At 36.5% G+C, this 18,042-nt stretch overlaps 1 protein-coding gene across 2 annotated transcripts in view; it reads left to right on the top strand.

The window, feature by feature from the left end:
• Positions 1 to 18,042, top strand: part of MAP4K5 (mitogen-activated protein kinase kinase kinase kinase 5) — a 104,030-nt gene that overhangs the window by 65,590 nt on the left and 20,398 nt on the right. The window contains exons 13-22 of one of the 2 annotated variants that reach the window (XM_070504325.1): positions 960 to 1,038; positions 9,081 to 9,139; positions 10,398 to 10,465; positions 12,103 to 12,145; positions 12,764 to 12,917; positions 13,789 to 13,886; positions 14,057 to 14,098; positions 14,984 to 15,068; positions 17,218 to 17,297; positions 17,602 to 17,662. In XM_070504325.1, coding sequence (XP_070360426.1) covers positions 960 to 1,038; positions 9,081 to 9,139; positions 10,398 to 10,465; positions 12,103 to 12,145; positions 12,764 to 12,917; positions 13,789 to 13,886; positions 14,057 to 14,098; positions 14,984 to 15,068; positions 17,218 to 17,297; positions 17,602 to 17,662 — 769 coding nt within the window. Of the gene's footprint in view, positions 1 to 959; positions 1,039 to 9,080; positions 9,140 to 10,397; positions 10,466 to 12,102; positions 12,146 to 12,763; positions 12,975 to 13,788; positions 13,887 to 14,056; positions 14,099 to 14,983; positions 15,069 to 17,217; positions 17,298 to 17,601; positions 17,663 to 18,042 lie in introns of both variants that reach the window. The other variant, XM_044765619.2, reaches the window with a different exon arrangement.

Genomic DNA, 18,042 nt, shown 5'->3' with positions numbered 1-18,042 from the left:
GAAAGTAACGGATTGGTAGGCTTGGGATTCCAGTGTGAACATTAAAGCAGCGTAATGGGAGTGAGTCAGAGAGTAAGCTCCAAGGATGAGGAGTTTGGAGTAGTGTGGATTCTGTCTCAGAGCTGATGACAGGGTCCAGGACGTGGTCTTAGGAGCAGAGACTGCATGGAGGTGCGGGAGAACGTCTTCAGAGGTGGAGTCAGAAACCTCAGTCCAGGACAATGGGCTTTTGAAGTCCCTTGGTATGACGGTGGGTCTTGAAGTAGAGAAAAAACATATGAGCCACTGTCAGAGTCATCAGGGAGTGAGAGTGAGTCATCAGAAATTTGGCAGATAGGGGTTGAGCTGAAGGCATAATTTCAAAGGATCAGGAGCTTATACAAAATGGTGGAACTTGTAAGCTTCTCACTTGATTTACTACAGTTTTGCTACTCAGTCTCCCTGCATCCAGTATTTCTTCCCTCCATAGCCTCTTACACACTTATTGATTACTCTTAGGGATAAGGTGCCAGTCCCTCTCTGTAAAATCTCCAAAACATTCCTTTGCCAGGAAAATAAAATTGAGAGCCCTAACCTGACATTCCGAGCCTTCATGGTCTGGCTCGTCTCCAGTCTGTTTTTCTGGCTTTTTCATCTCTTCACTTAATCTTCATTGCAGCCAGATAACAGCCAACTCTGGTTCCCCAAACACTCCACAGTGTCCTTTTCTTCTTACGTTACTTTGTTCCTATTCTGTCTGCTGTCTAGAGTGCTTTTCCTGCTGGCTTCACATCCAGTGTCCCCTTGTCCTCCCAGCCCCAGGTCAGATTACCGTCTGTCCTCAAGAACTTCTGTAATTTATTTTATTAGTAGGTAGTTGTGTTTGTCAGTAAATGATCATTTAATTAAAAAGAGAAAGTTTGACTTTTAACTTTATCACTGAAATTTTTAAAGTGTGTGTATTGTGCTTGTATTCACAGCCCCATGCAATCATTCGTCATACCATTAGATCCACAAACAGGAATGCCAGAGCTGAGCGGACAGCTTCAGAAATAAATTGTATGTGTTTTGTATTCATTTTCAATTGGTGGTTTTGGAGGGTTGAGCTGGGTGTTCTTGTGGCTTTTTTTGGAATAACAAAATCTCAAACAAACTGAGGCTACATTCTTTAACATATCAGAATACCTCTAAAACAGGTTGTTTTCTGGTTTATAATAGAATTCCCTTGGTTTATAATTAAATAGGTTTTATTTTCTAATTATAAAGTTAATATATGTCTATTGCAGAAAATTTACAAGAGGAAAAAATAGAAAATTAACTTTGCCCATAACCTTATCGCCCAGTGCCAACCCACAGATAATATTTTGCTGAGTTTCCTTCATGTCTTTCCATATATATCTTCTTAGATGGCTGAATTTATACATAAAATTTTACTTAATACTCAGAAGTAGTTTCCATATGCAGTCATGCATTGCTTAACGATGAGGACACATTCTGAGAAATGCATTATTAGGTGATTTTGTCGTGTGAACATCACAGACTGACTTAGACAAACATAGATGTTAGAGCCTCCCACACATCTAGGCTGTATGGTACCAATCTTGTGGGACCACCATCATGTATGTGGTCCATTATTGACTGACACATCATTATGCAGCTATGACTACTTGTCTTAGTCTTGATAGCCATTATGTTTAAGGGTTGCATCCTGTTTCACTGAGTTGATATATTATAGTTGAATAGTTCCCTATTGTTGGACATTCGGATTGTTTTTAATTTTTTTAGTCAGCTCAATACTAAGATGAATCTTTTCTAAAATGCATATTTAAAAGAGGAAATTTATTGTTATACAATAAATTAATCATTGACAGATAAAAATTTTGTATCAACAATGTTTGTCATTTTAGCCACTTTAATTTAGAAAAACCAATTTGCAAAGAAGTTTAGGTATGGATATGTTGACTTAAATGCATATTTGTTTCAAAAGAGATTTAAAGTAGTTTACAGTAAAATAAAAGATAAGTAAAAATTATAAACTGTAATGGAGGGAGATAATTTATTAAATATTTAGGCTAATTAGAATTACTGCAGATGAGCATTTTGTTTAAATCTGAGTTTTCTTGAACCCAGATGTTTCCAACTTTCTGGATGCAGCTTTGGAAATGTAGGTCGATGAAGAGTAGAATGTCCTTCCCTTACTTTTCACTTGTTCCAGGCAGGCCTTGGCATAGTTAAACCAGAAATTCAAGATCTCATCTCTTTGTTAGTCCCGGATTGCTGATATGTTCTTATGCTGTCTTCTTGTATGTCCCAAGAGAACTCTCTGGGCTCCAGATACCAGACAGAACAGTAGCAAAGTTGATATTCCATTATAAAGCTATCTTCATTTTATGCAGCTGTGTAGTGTTCAATTAAAGGAGTCTAATTTATCTATCTTTTCTTGTATAGCTTTTGGGGTTTGTGTTATATTTAGCAAGGCCTTCCTGATTTTAAGGTTATAAAAGAATCTTCCTATTATTTCTTGTATTTTTACAATTTCATTTTTTTACTATTTAAATCTTTGATATAAGATAGAATTTATGTGGTAAAATGTATGAAGTATGCATTCAGCTTCAGTTTCTTTCTAAATGACTACCCATTTGTCTTAATACTATTTATTAAAAACCAAATTTTCACTAATGGGTTTGATATACCACCTTTATTATGTAATAAATAACCACATATATTTTAGGACTTTCTGGAAATTCTGTTCTGCTGTATTAATATGCCTGGTCATGTGCTAGTAGCATACTTGTGATTATTATGTCTTTGTAATACCTGCTAAAATCTGTTAGGATGAATCCTCATCCTGCCCCCTCCAACATACATACCTTGTTGCTCTTCTTTTTTGTTATGATATTTGGCTATTGTTTTTCCTCACGTAAACTTAAGAATCAGCTTATCTAGTTAAAAAAAGTTCTGTTTTTTTACTGAGATCTCATAAATTTATATATTAACTTTGAGAGAGTTGACATCTTTGATACTCCGTCTTAACCAAAATGGGCTTTTTCAGAGATAGGTTCAAGACTCAGTTCTTTCATCAGAGAACACTAACTTCTTCAGGGAGTGAGCTCTGTGTGCTTCAAGCACCAGACGGAAAATGGTAGCGTTGAAGGTCATTTTATTGGTGATTTATCTTTAAATTTTCTCACATCTCCTTTTGTGTCTATCAGGAATGTTTTATACCTTTGTTTTTGTTTGTTTGTTTAATAGATTTTATACACACCTAGTTAGTTCTATTCTTAGTTTTTTGTTTGTTTTTTTTAGTTGAGCTGGTAAGCTACATATAATAAAATGCTTAAGTGTACTGCAAATGAATTTTTAATATGTATACACTCATCAAACTACCACCCGGATCAAGATGCAGAACATTATCAGAATCTCTGAAGGCTCCGTCGTGCTCCTTCATAATCAGTACCCATCCGTCTTCCTGCATCCCCCTGCCCTCACACTGTCCAGGCCAGTCACTGTTCTGATCTCTGTCACTGTAGACTGGCTTTGACCTGATCTTGACCTTCAGATAAATGGGATCATACAAGACGCACCCTCTTTGCCTGGTTTTTTTTTTTTTGCTCAACATTATGTCTATGAGAATCATTCATCTCATGTGTAGCAATAGTTCATTGTAATGTGATATTTTATTGTATGGTTATAACACAATTTATCCATTCTTTGGTTGATGGGCATTTGGTTTGTTTCCAGTTTTTGGCTATTATGACTACTATAAGCATTCTTACAATGTCTTTACAGTGGACATTAATAATTATTATGATCCTGGCCTAGCTGAGACCACCAGGGACAAATGTGTAGTCCAACAAAGTCAGGTTTATTAATTTTGAGGGAGAGCACGTTCCTGAGGAACTCTGGAACATCTCATAAAACAAAAGAAGAGAAGAGTGAGCGGGTTTTGGAAAGAGTAGAGTTCAAGTGAAATTTAAGTGACAACTTAAATCAGAGTAGGATGTGAATGAAAGGGTCAACATCAGGTGTGTACAGTAAAGATAGACCCAGAGGGCTCTTTCCTTGGAAACTTGAAATATTGTATTCAGAAACCACTTTATTTGAAGCTCTGTGTCTAAGTAGGAAATTGAGGCTGCTTCTCTCTGTCAGTGACTTATGTCTTCTGGGCAAAAATGAATGGTTCATTCTAATGAGTCTGATTTCATACAGCCAAGTTTCTGACAGTCTATGATTTTAGAGAATGGTGTTTCTCGGTAAGAAAGGTAATTCAGAGAGGGGTCACCATGTGATACTTTATATACGCAGCATGTCCTTGGGAGAAGCATTGTTTCTTGTTGACTTTGCATTTGGATTGTGTCTGTCCTCCCAGCCTGATGAATGGCAAGGCAGATTATTTTCTCCGTCCATTCCAGATATGGGTGTATCAGCTAGATTACCTTTTTTTATTTTTTGTCATCAAAAGTCACTTAGTGGTTGAGTCCAATTACCTAGGAAACCAACTGATTACAGTGAATTGGCACCAAAGGAAGATGAGAGGTATCCACAAAGAAAGTGAGTACAGCCCAAAAGTCAGTTTAATTATGTGATTTTAGCTGACTCGCAAGTAAATTTTAGCCAGGTATTAGACTCTTACCAAGGACTGACTAAGGCTGCAACGAGCAATATTAAGAATAGGGCCTCTACAGGTATCATAATTGAGAGGTAAAGTGTCTGTCAACAATTCAAAACCTTCAACTGGTAAAAAAAAGAAAGAGCGGGGAGGGAAAAAGGTAGTTAAGAAAATAAAGAACTAATTTGCATATTAAAATATGATAATCACTGTCTCCAGTCATCATGTTGCCTGGGTCTTGAGCAAATGATCCATTTCATGTCATCATTAGCCTGATCCCAACAGGCTTGTATGGAAACTGCCTTCTTTTTGCAGTCATTTGCTTCTGAAGATTCTTTGTCATCTTCAGTTTGAAGTGTCATACTGAGATAGTCTTGTGTTGATTTAAGATTGGCCTATGTCTGTATAGTTGAGAGACACAACCACAAGGATCATCACCCTGTTTTACCATTGTATTAGTTGTTAACAGTACCTGGCAAGATTCTATTTATTGAGGTTAGAGGGCAGTTTTCCAGAAGGCAGTCTGAGTTTTAAATCTTGAAGAGGTTGTTTCAGAGGAAATGCTTCTTGGTCATGGTGAATAGAAAACTGTACTGTACGAGTCTTCGCTGTATTAGCCTGTGATAATGTAGAAACTGGAGTCAGGGGCAATATTCCCAGGGCTATAACATGCTCAGTTTTAGGTTTATTGGGAGAGAGTTAATGGGCTCCTGAGGGAATTGACCTCACTGTCATTCAGGCCAAAACAAACAAAAAAAAACACTCAGGCTGAGGAAGTCTAAGAATTTCTGAAAGTTTACCCAACTTAAGTGTAAAGATCCGTTTGTCCTTTTTATCTTAACTGAAGACCTGGGGTGCTAAAGGCGATGGAGATTTTGCGTAAGATGTATTGTCTTACAATCTCCTTAGTAACAGTTCCAGGGAAGTGAGTGTTTACATCACTAGAGTTTTCCAAGGTAGGAAATATAAACTCGAGCAGCTTTTTTTTGCCATCGTTAAAGTTGAGGCTTTTTAACAAATTTGATCCATCCTAGAAATAGATATGTAATAACCAAAACAAAAGCCTTTGTTGACAGAAAAACTATTTCTGAGAAATTATCTCAAGTATAACACACCCATATGTTCCTCTACATCAGTATTTTTTTAAGCTGCAGGTTGCAACCCCATCCATGACATCTATCAATTCAGATTTTTAAAAAAAGAAAAAGACACAAAATAGAAAATATCTATATGCATCACTTGGGTCCTTAAAAGGTACTGCACTATGAAATGTTTGTGGATTTTTTGTTTGTTTGTTTGTTTGTTTTGTTAGCAGTTCAACTGTGGTGTGCTTGGGTGCGTTTTTCTTTTTGTTTGTTCTGTTTAGGGGTCATTGAACTCTTAGATCTATGAGTTGATATTTTTCATCAAATTTGGAAAATTTCAGGCCACTGTTTCTTCAAATTTTCTGCCCCAGATTCTCTCTTCTCCTCCTGGGACACCAGTTACAGGTACTTGATGCTGTTTCTCAGGTCACTGAGGCTCTGTTCTCCCTGCCCTCCCTGTACACACATAGGGTGTTTTTGTTCTCTAGACTTCAGTTTAGTTTCTATTGTCCTGACTTCAAGGTCTTCAATCTTTTCTTCTGTGGTGTTCAGCCTACTGTTTAAGCCTATTGGTAAATTGTATTTCAGATATTGTATTCATTGGATCTAGACTTTCAATGATATATATAGATACATGCATATATATAATATGTATACATATATAGTCTCTATTTCTCTACTGAGAATTTCCATCTGCTTGCTTATTGTGTCCATCTTTTCTCTTAAATCCTTGAACATATTTATAATAGCTGTTTTAAAGTCCTTGGGTGCTAATTTTAACATCTCTCGCATCTCTGAGTCTGTTTCTATTTATTCTTTTCAACTGGTTATGGTTTCTATTTTTCTGCTGCTTCTCTGGTCACTTTTTATTGTATCTTGTATCAACACTGATATAGTATTGTATTGTATTGTTTTATTGTATCGTTGTTGTGATACAACATTGAGTGTCTGGATTTTGTCCTCTTTATTTTAAAGAGTGTTTAAAGAGTTAATTAACTAGTAGGTCAACTTGATCCTTTCAAGGCTTATGTCAGGTTTTACTAGAGTATTCAGCAAGGTCTTTCTTCTAGGTAGAAACTCATACCTATTTCCTGGTGTTGCATGATCACCAGAACCTCCATTTGGCTCTCAGCACTCTGTTAGATGTTTTCTGACATACCTTGCATAGTCTTGCTTTGCTCATAGGCCATTTAGTACTCAACCAAAGATTTAGGGAGACCTCTTGGCATATTTCTAGAGTTCCTTCTTTATACAGCTTTGTCATTTCTGGTACTGCGTCCTTCAGATTCCCCCTGCCTAAGCAGCCCTAAACTCCAGTCTTTGTTTTCTGCACCCAGTGAGACTGTTACTCTCTTTTTGGGTTCCACTTTCTTGTGCCCTAATTTGCAAAGTGTCCCCAGGCAGAAAGCCAGGGTGAATGTGGATCTCACCACCATGTATTTCCCTTCTCTCAAGGATTACAACCCTGTGGTGACTGTTATCCATTGCCTCAAAATTGGTGCTTCATAGTGTTTGTACACACTCACATATTTATGTTAGATGTATGTAGTTGTTTATAGCTGAAGGGTAAGTCCAATTCCTATTACTTCATTATGACCAGAACCTGAATCATCCTTTGGAGATAACGGAGGATATGTATATATTTTAGAAGGCCTTCTACCTTTGTATTTTCATAGGCCAAAGATGCACCCAAGGGCACTGCCAGGATTTTCTTTAAAACAAAACAAAACAACTTGGGGGCCAGTCTACCACACAGAACAATGATAGCGGAGGCTTAGTGCTCTCTTCGTAAGTCATGGCTACAGCAATTTTAGGCTCATCATAAGGAATTTGATTCTTTTTTTTTTAAGCAATACTTTTCTTACGTGTTAAAACATCTTAAATGTTTATGCTATTGTAAATAAAATCTCTCATGTTCAGTCACTGAGTCTGGTGTATTAGGATACTGTTGATATTTTACTATATCTTTAATCCAAATTTATGAAACTCATTTTCTCTAGGAATTTTTTTAATTCTTGAAATTTGCTTGATTTATCATTCTTATTATTAAAGAATGATACTTTATTTCTTTCTTTTCCATATTTTACCTTCTATAATTTGTCTCTAGATCTACTTGCCAGTATTTCTAGTTGTGACTAAAAAAAAACTTTAGCTCATTTCTGCTCAAATAAATGAAGTTGGTTCTTTTTGAATTGCATTAGGGGTTCTTGATTTAAGATGTTTTTAATTATGTTGAGAAATAAGTTGAACCAGCTCTGATGGCCTAGCAGTTAAAGTTTGGCATGCCCCACGTTGGCAGCCTGGGTTCAGTTCCCAGGCATGGAACCACACCTAACACTGTCAGTAGCCATGCTGTGGCAGTGGTTCACATGGGACAACTAGAAGTATTTGCAACTAAAATATACAACTATGTACTGGGGCTTTGGGGAGAGGGAAAAAAAAGAGGAAGGTTGGCAGCAAATGTTAGCTCGGAGGGAATCTTTCAGAAAAAAGAGTCATTAAGTTAGGGCTCTTTATTTTAGGTTGTTTTTGAAAAGTAGACACTATATTTTATAGAATTGAAAATTTTATGACACTGTTTTTGTTGAATGTAATGAATTATGTAAGTACTTTGTATTGCTTTACAAATCTTGTTTTTAGGGTTAAGGACAACTGGATCCTTTTGAAAGTGCTTTTTTAATGTATTTTGTTTGTCAAGATTGTTTTTAGGAATTTTGCATCTCTGTGATGCAGGTGTGGGTTTTTTATTTCTTTTTTTTGGTCTTTCAGTCACGTTAGATTTTTAGAATTTTAAAGTTCTTTGCTCTTTATGAGTGGATAATAATCCATTCTTTTCTCTGTGTAGACTATTTCACATAAAGGAAGATATTCTTTGACTATTTGAATAATTCTAAAATCAGTCTGACTAGGCCAATAAAATACACATTTAGCAAAATATAACATTAAAATTCTGAATACTATTGTTACATTTAATTTGGCAAATATCATTTGTTTCTTTTAGTTAATTATAGGTACTTTTGGGGGGTTCATCCCTGCCACAAAGTTGTAACTTAAATTAGTCTCAAAACAGAGCCTGCAGCCTAGATAGAGAAAATCCATAAGTGTTTTTTCAGTCATCTACTTGTAATTAATTTTTTAAAATCTCTTATACACAAAAAGTGCTATTTAATTTCCTGCCTCCAACCAAGAATTACATAGAGTTGTTAGGAAGGTACCAAAGTGTTACTTTCTCTGGTAAGCATAAAGAAAGGGGTATTCTCGAGGCAAAAAAATAAGAAATTTTGTCTTCCCTTCTTTCCTCCCTTCTCATTTCCCTCTTCCCTCCTCTCCAGTACACGTTTCTCATTACATTTCCGAGATTAACCCTTCAAGATAGAGTTTGTGAATATCTGTTATATATTTTGCAGTTGACAAATTACAATTTGAACCTCCACTGAGAAAAGAAACAGAAGCACGGGATGAAATGGTAGGAATTATGACTTTTAAACCATTTTACACATTAAAATTTGAGAAAACTAAAAGTTAGGGTACTTTGACCTAGGAACAAAGTAGTAAGCTCTCTTAAGCTTTAATTTTGATCATGTATTTCACACATGAAGGTATAAAGGAGCTCACAGTTCAGTGTGTTTTGACTAGGGTACAGAGTGCAAAATACCATTTCAACTGTTCATTATGACCCTTGGAGCCTTCAGAAGAGTTTACATGAAGTTATTAAATATGTGAAATTTGATACTCAGCTTTAAGCTCTCAGGAGCTTTTTTCTTATTGATTCTATTAGGTTTGTAGTACATTTTTACATTTCCTTACTGTTTTTTAATATTTACTTGTTAATATAGCCTCTTTTTTAACCATTGCTCTTACTTTGAGATACTCTTTAGTTAGTCCTTTCCTTAGATGAAAGGAAAGAGGTAATGGGGCTGGCCTGGTGGCGGAGCAGTTAAGTTCCTGCACTCTGCTTTGGCAGCCTGGGGTTCACCAGTTCGGATCCCAGGTGTAGAATTATGCACCGCTCATCAAGCCATGCTGTGGCAGGTGTCCCACATATAAAATAGAGGAAGATGGGCACGGATGTTAGCTCAGGGCCAATCTTCCTCAGCAAAAAGAAGAGGATTGGCGGCGAATGTTAGCTCAGGGCTAATCTTCCTCAAAAAATAAAAAAGGAAAGAAGTAATGGATAGAGCAAGTTATTGTTAGAGTCAGCCTAGACGTTATCTTAACATCTATTTTACTTTTAAGCTTTAGTAAAAATATAGTTCTTAGAGTAATTGTGTTCCATTAATGGATCTCTTCATCCATAATGTTTGGAAGTAGTGCTCTTCTTCCTGTATATGTTGCCGTGTAATAAATTCTCAATTTCCAAGCTAGCAGGAAAAAATAGGACCACCAACCAATTAATGATAATTCAATAATATGATGATGGAAATAATTCAAACTTATGTTTTTCTGTTTTGCTTCAGAATATACTAGCATATACTACCATAAAGAGGGCTTGTCACATTTGAAACTATATTTAGTAAGTTGTGGAATTTCTTAAGTTTAAGTCAACTGATAATGAGTCACTGACCTAAATATGTCAGATGAGAGCAAGTCTAGCTGGAGATTAAAAAATAGATTGAAAGCCTAGATGATTAACAGTCATGACACTGAATGTTCTCTTGAATCAAATAAAACAGTTAATATCTGTTATAAGGTAACATTTTAAATTCGATTTTTTACCTTCACAGGGAGTGTTATCAGACCCAAATTTTGCATTACAGTGGAATCCTTTTGTTGATGGTGCAAATACTGGCAAGTAAGTCATTTTCTTACTTAACCATATTTTACTTGATTATATAAGAACAGTATTGGGGGAATGATTTATTCTAAAAAGCTTTAATTTTCATTCTTAAAAATGTTGTACTATGCCTCTTGTCAGTGTAAAGCTTCTGACTTTTTGTTATTACCAAAAGGCATCGTTTGTTGACCATTAAGGTTTTTGAGTTTTGTTCTTTGTCAGAATATAGAATGTGTAACATTAATATACTGAAAGATGAACCACATGCTGTCATGGGAAAAAATACTGTAGTAGGAGTCATCTCTGCAATGTAGTCCCATGTTCTAGACCTGTCTTCCCTCAACAGTTAAGTAACGGGACTGGCCGAGGTGAGCCGTTCCAGACCTATTTGTGCATTGCTGTGCCTAGATAGCTCTTTGGAAATATAGGTTCTTGGGTCCCCACATTAGGCCTATAGATCTGGGCTTGGCAAACCGATAAGCCAGATCTGGCCCATCGCCTATTTTTTGTACAGCCTACAAACTAGAGTGGTATTTACAATTTTTTGTGTGAGGAAGATTAGCCCTGAGCTAACATCTGTTGCCAATCTTCTTCTTTTTGCTTAAGGAAGATTTTCGCTGAGCTAACATCTATGCCAGTCTTCCTCTGTTTTATGTGGGATGCCGCCACAGCATGGTGTGACAAGCGGTGCTAGGTCCACACCCAGGATCCGAACCTGTGAACTCTGGGCCATTGAAGCAAAGCTTATGAACTTAATCACTATGCCACCAGGCCAGCCCCTACATTTTTTAATGATTGAAAAAAAAAATCTAAAGAAGAGTGATATTTTGTTACACATGAAAATTATATGAAGTTTAAATTTCAGTGTCCATAAATGAAGGTTTGTTGGAATGCAACCATATTCATTAGATTATATATCCTCTATGGCTGCTTTCACGCCACAACAAGAGTTAAGTATTTGTGACCACTATATGGTTCATAAAGCCTACAATATTTACTGCCTGGCCCTTTACAGAAAGTTTGCCCACCCCTGGTATAGAATACAGTCTTTGGGACTGGAACCTAAGAAAGCTGAAGGTTCCCAACTGGTTGCAGTGACTGTGGCTAAGTATATGGAAGCAGCAGGCTTGGTCAGTGAGTCCCAGACTTTGATGTGTCTAGAAGGGTACCTGAAGACCCTGTGAAGATGCTGATTCTGACTCAGCAGGTCTAGAGGGTGCCTTTAGAAGTCTGCAGGTTGTGCCAATGTTGCTGATCTCTGGGCCCCACCTGGAGCGGCAAAAGTGTTAATGATATAACCACTTGAATCTCTGATTCTCTGTGGGTTCCAGCTCTAAAATTCTGAATCTCTCTCTTTTGCTACTAAGTTTAGTTTAATTTTTATTATGTTCTGAATGTAGCAAAGCATAACCATAAAGTAAAAAAAGACTTTGTATTCACTTTATAAAAATCTTTATTTTGTAGTCATACTAATACAGTTTGACAGAATGAGGTCTTAGGTCTTCCTGTAGGTTTTAAAAATACTCTGCACGTGACCTAATTCTGTTTTATGTTCTGTGAATATGAACACATTTTAATGCTATTTAATCTTGTCTCTGTGTTTTATGTTATGATTGTTTATCATCATCTAAATTGCATTTTTCTCTTTGTATTAGATCAACCTCAAAACGTGCAATACCACCTCCCCTGCCTCCTAAGGTGAGCTTACTTAGAGATTTTGAACAATAAATCCTTGTTTAAATAGTAAAATAATTAAATTTTAAAAACAATTTTGTTGAATTTGTTCAAAATTCTCTTAAATATATTTTAAATAAATACAGTTTCCTTCAAGAAGGGATTACAAAGGTGCAAAATGTATAAAGAAAATTTCATGAGAAATACAATATTGTAATAGCTATTAGAAAAAGCAAAAGTAGGTTATTACTCATTTGAGAAAATACTTGACTGCAGGGAGAGGAGATAAAGAGTTATTTACAGTCCTCATTTATTACCACGATTTGACCTTTCAAAGCAGATTCATTGTCATTTTCCTTGTTTAAATATTTTGTGAGTTTTTTACATAATATTATTGGTTATAAGAATTTTATCAATTCTGGTTTGGGCTGATTAAAAATCACCTGGTGAGTTCACAGTCACGTTGAGACAGTAACTCAACCCTTTCTGACTTGGCTGACTTCGCCCAGTGAATTGACCTATGTGGGAAAAAGAAGATAAGGCCTGTCCTCTCCGACTAGAGTCTTTGATGCGTAATGATAACCAAGTGCTACTGTTTTATATCCAAATTTATCCAAGTCCTTTTGTGTCTTTTATCACTAGCCAAGGATAAACAGTTACCCTGAAGACAACCTGCTAGATGAAGAAAAATCGTCAACTATAAAGCGTTGCCCTGATTCAGAGAACAGAGTTCCCCAAGTTCTCAGGAGACAAAGCAGCCCAAGCTGTGGTCCTGTTGCTGAGACGTCCTCTATTGGTATGGCTAGCAGCATCAGCAGCCCTGGAGTACATACAGCTAGATACTGTGATCTGGGTAAATAAAGCGAGCACTGAGAAGAAAGTCATTTTGTTCATGTTTTAAAGAATGTCTTTCTTCTTTAGTCAATCTTATTACTGTTTAAAGTTTTGTGAAGTTTCTTTAAAATTCCACGTGGATGGTTTATAAATAGATTCAGTCCAGTTCAACCCTGATTTGCTCCCTTACTAAATATTATGGGATTTGGAAGGGTGAACAGATGTTCCTGCCCTCCAGGCGCTCAGGGTCTGTAGCATAAGTTATATGCGTGGACACGTAACATTAGACAATTCAGCTTGTACAAGTGTCTCCTACAATAACAAACTATAGGTAATAGAAGATGAGAGACTTCCGAGGGAGGTAAGGATGGGGAGTAGAGGACCTGGGCCCTTGCAGAGTGTTAAAGGGCTTGGTGAGCCTTTAGGAGGTGGAGCATTCTTGGGAAACAGAATGACCAAATGCACCGAAGCAGGAAAATCTGAGTCACGTTGGAAGTACAGTCTAGTATGGTAGGAGTGTGAGCTTTTGAAGGGTGTATTCTGGGCGATAGGACCAAACACTAGATGAAGTTCAGTTATGAAAGGCCTTGAATATCAGCCTCAGAATATAATGCTGGAATTCTTCTCACAATGTGGAATGACCTTTTTGTTTTCATGGATTAAGTCCACTCTAAAGACACAATGCTCCCTCTTGCAGACCCTAGAGAAAGGCACAGAGATACTTTACTGAATCTGACAGTAAAGTGGAAACAGTATCGGGGGAGGGCAAGTTACTGTTCAAGCAAAGTCCTCTTTTGTGTGGTCATTCAACTTTTAATCATGGTTCTCTTTAGGAGATGGGGATGGTATTTCAAAGCTGATTATTGAAAATACAGAAGGATCAGCACAAGCACCACAGTTACCACGAAAGAAGGACAAGCGAGATTTCCCTGTAGGTATAACAGGCATTTGGTGATAATTATAACTAACACTGTACTTACCAAATAAGGGCATAGTCTTTTTAATTCAAGTATTTGAATAACTAAATTTCTGAACATATGAAGGGGTGTTTTTTTTATTGCTTAAGAGGTCTTACAGTGTTAAAAATTATTTTTCCCATAGAAACCAGTCATCAATGGCCTTCCACCCACCCCAAAAGTGCTGGTAAGGAATATTTTTATGTGAACCACCTGCCAATTTTTATCTGTTTAGAAGCAGCAGAAGATTCTTTATTTGCTATCAGGTATCTCGAGCTATTGACAGGAAGGATTCATAAAGTACAAAGGCATTAAATGCATTTGAATATACCATGGATCAAATCATGTACCCTAATTTGAGTGAGATGGTTAGAATTTGGAGTTTCACTTTCTTATAAATACAGGCAGTTGGGTTCTAAGATTAGCCTACAAAGGTCAATTTGATTTTAATGTAATGATATTAATAGTACTGTGTCATCTTTATTATGTGGGTTAAATATCTTTCTCCCCCGCGGCCATTTTCACATTGGACTGTACTCAGTGAAAAAGGACAGGGACGCTTCTGTTAATGCTCATTCTCTGGTCCTTCCCTGTAGGTACTCAGCCAAGCGTATGAATGGGATGCTTTATAAATGTACCTTTTATTCAGTATAAGTCTAATATGTACTGTAAATGTTAGTCGTTTTGTGTGTTATCACTATTATGGGGGTTGTACTGCAGTTGTAATCATTATACTGTTACTCAGTAAAACCATCCATTGTTTTACATTATTAAATGTTAGTCCTAAAGATAAGTGGTGACTTAAAATTCCTAGAATATATCATTGATGTATGTAGATGTTTTGATAAATTTGATAATTTGCCATAAAATAGTGGATTATATGAGGAAAGAATATGAGACTCTCTTGGTAGAAGGGGTTAAATTGTATTAAAATAGGAATTTTGTTTTGTAATGAAACCATAAGTGTATGCAAATGAGTCAGTTTAAAGCATTTCATAATAATCTTAGCTATTTTTTAAGAATATATAAAATTACCTAATCAATTAAGTCACTTCTTTTTTTTATAAATAAGATGGGAGCATGTTTTTCTAAAGTTTTTGATGGCTGCCCTTTGAAAATTAATTGTGCAACATCCTGGATACATCCTGATACAAAAGGTAAAATTTCTGAACTTTTATATACAACTCCAGTAAAATTCTTATTATGGGAAAGGATCTTTAGATCAGTGAACTGAGGTCGTTTACTTTAACAATATAACTTTAGAGGCCAGAAAGTATGTAAGTACTTTAACAACCCACATAGGTAAATAGAGTTTTGGTTTAAGACATTAGAATTTAAGAGTGTACAGGAACTGTTCCTGATGAAAGAAGACTAAAGAGACATCAAAGCTGGTTGCAACCATACTTTGGAATTTCCTTTTATTTAAAAGAACAGGGGCCGGCCTGGTGGCGCAGCGGTTAAGTTCGCACGTTCCGCTTCTCGGCGGCCTGGGGTTTGCCAGTTCAGATCCTGAGTGCAGACATGGCACCACTTGGCACACCATGCTGTGGTAGGCGTCCCACGTATAAAGTAGAGGAAGATGGGCATGGATGTTAGCTCAGGGCCAGTCTTCCTCAGCAAAAAGAGGAGGATTGGCAGCAGTTAGCTCAGGGCTAATCTTCCTCAAAAAAAAGAAAAAAAGGGGGCTGGCCCCGTGGCCGAGTGGTTAAGTTCGCGCGCTCCGCTGCAGGCGGCCCAGTGTTTCGTTGGTTCGAATCCTGGGCGCGGACATGGCACTGCTCATCAAACCACGCTGAGGCAGCGTCCCACATGCCACAACTAGAAGGACCCACAATGAAGAATATACAACTGTGTACTGGGGGGCTTTGGGGAGAAAAAGGAAAAAAATTAAATCTTTAAAAAAAAAAAAGAGTGAGTTGGAGACTACATACTCCTCCACTTATCCTTCAGTTTGTATTTCCTCAGAACAGAATCAGCTCTTCCATAACCACAGTACAATTATAAAAGATCAGGAAATTTATCAGTGGTATACTACTATTTTTAAGCTACAGTCCATATTTGAATTTTATTAATTGTCCCAATACTATCCTTTATTGTCTCTCCCCTCCTTTTTCCCCCAGTTCAAGAGCTCCTGCTGCATTTGGCTACCATGTCTTTTTAGTCTCCTTCAGTCTGGAACAGTTCCTCAGCATTTCTTTGTCTGTTTTGATCTTGACATTTTTGAGGCTACTTATTTTGTAGAATATCTCTTAATTTGGGTTTGTCTGAGGAGTCCTCATGCTTAGAGCAGATTATACATGTTTGGTGGGAATTTCAAAGGCGTTATGTGCTCTTCTCAGTGCATCATATCGGGAGGCACATGATATGAACTTGTCCAAATATTGGGGATGTTAACATGGACCAGTTGGTTAAGGTGGTGTTCACTAGCTTTCTCCACTGTCAAGTTACGGTTTTTCCCTTTCTAATTAATAAGTAATTATTTAATTTCCCACACTAATTAGTAAGTAGTGTGGCAATTCATTGAAACTGTGTAAATATTCTCTTACTCATCAGACTTGCACCAACTGGTTTTAGTTTATCCATTGACATCTAAATCCATTGACATCCATTAACAATTTGCATTCTTTCCCATTTATGTATTATATCAACTGAACTTGTGAATTCTTTTTTATTCAGTGAGATATGCTCTATTACTATTATGACTTATTTTAGCACTGAAATTGCCCCAGAACTTCTGAGCACTGGGAACTGCTGTGTTCTTTGTTTAACAGGTCCTCCTCATTTTTTGAGCACTTCCTTACCTTCTGGCATAGCAAGATTGTAGGCTCATCTCACACTCTCCCTGCCCCAGAGTTGGAATCAGTCTTTTCTCCAACAAGCCCTGGTTCTTTTTAGTGGAAAATAGTATTTAGAAACCCAGACACTAGATGTGCTCCTTGTTTCTTGTGTGTCATGCTTTGTAATTTCTATTTAATTTAGTTTCCATGTTCAAGGAGTACTTGAAATTCTGTCTAAAATATGTAGCTATAATAAAAAATCTGAACTTATGAAAATTATGTTGAAAGGAAGGATTGTAAAGTAAGATAAAGCCAGAGTAAGCTAATGACAGAGAATATATCTGCTTTTAAAAATAAAAGAATTGGGGAAAGAGGTAAAGAAGGTGGCATGAATTTTAGAAAGTAATTTTTCTTTGGATGGGTGGGTGGCTGTCTGGCTCTTAATACTATTCAAACACAGAGCCATTATTTTAGTGAGTGATTTCAGAAAATGATAATAAATTCTGGTAATTTATCTCAACTATTTTAGATCAGTACATTATTTTTGGAACTGAAGATGGTATTTACACATTGAATCTCAATGAGCTGCATGAGGCAACAATGGAACAGGTAATTTAAAGTTTTAACTCAAGAAATTAGTTTGGGTAAAGTGAATAAAAGAAATATCTTAATTGTAAATCAATTTCTATGGGCCTCAGTTTTAATTTTTATGATTTAAATATTTAAAGGGGTGAAATTATACTCTTTACATGTTCTTGTTGAAAGATTTTTTTTTTTCCCGTAAGGTTTTGGCAATGTACTGAAATATAGAAGATAATTATTTTTATAGTATTTCAAACTGTTAGAATTTGAGGTTAATGGTAAGGGAATGAAAATTGGAGAGTTTTAATTATCTTCTTTTTTTGCTTTGTAGTTATTTCCACGGAAATGTACTTGGCTCTATGTTATCAATAATACTTTAATGTCATTATCAGGTATGTATATGATGAAAATAATATGAAAAACAAGCCATAGACAAGCAGAGATGTAATTTTAATATACATTATTTTTTAATGTTGTTTGTTATTCTGGGTAACTATAATCTAGGAGAGTAACTTTGAGACTCACAGGTTTTTTCAGCCAACTTAGAATGGGAAGAAACTTTGAGAAGGGAGCCTGTTTTCAGTTAAGATAGCACTTGGCAAACCTGCCAGGATCTGATCACCTGAGGAATATCCCCCAGCTCGACTCCTCCACTGTCACTGTCACTGTCACCATTCCTGCCCTCCACTGAGAATTCACACTTGAAGGGAAAGAATCAGAGGATCCAGCTGCTTCCCTTCTCTGTAATCTTGAGCAAGTCATCTGCTCTCAG

This window comes from Equus asinus, chromosome 2, assembly GCF_041296235.1.
Source record: "Equus asinus isolate D_3611 breed Donkey chromosome 2, EquAss-T2T_v2, whole genome shotgun sequence".
Lineage (NCBI taxonomy): Eukaryota > Metazoa > Chordata > Mammalia > Perissodactyla > Equidae > Equus > Equus asinus.
Note: the sequence above shows the minus strand (reverse complement) of the source record. Positions and strands in the feature narration are given on the sequence as shown.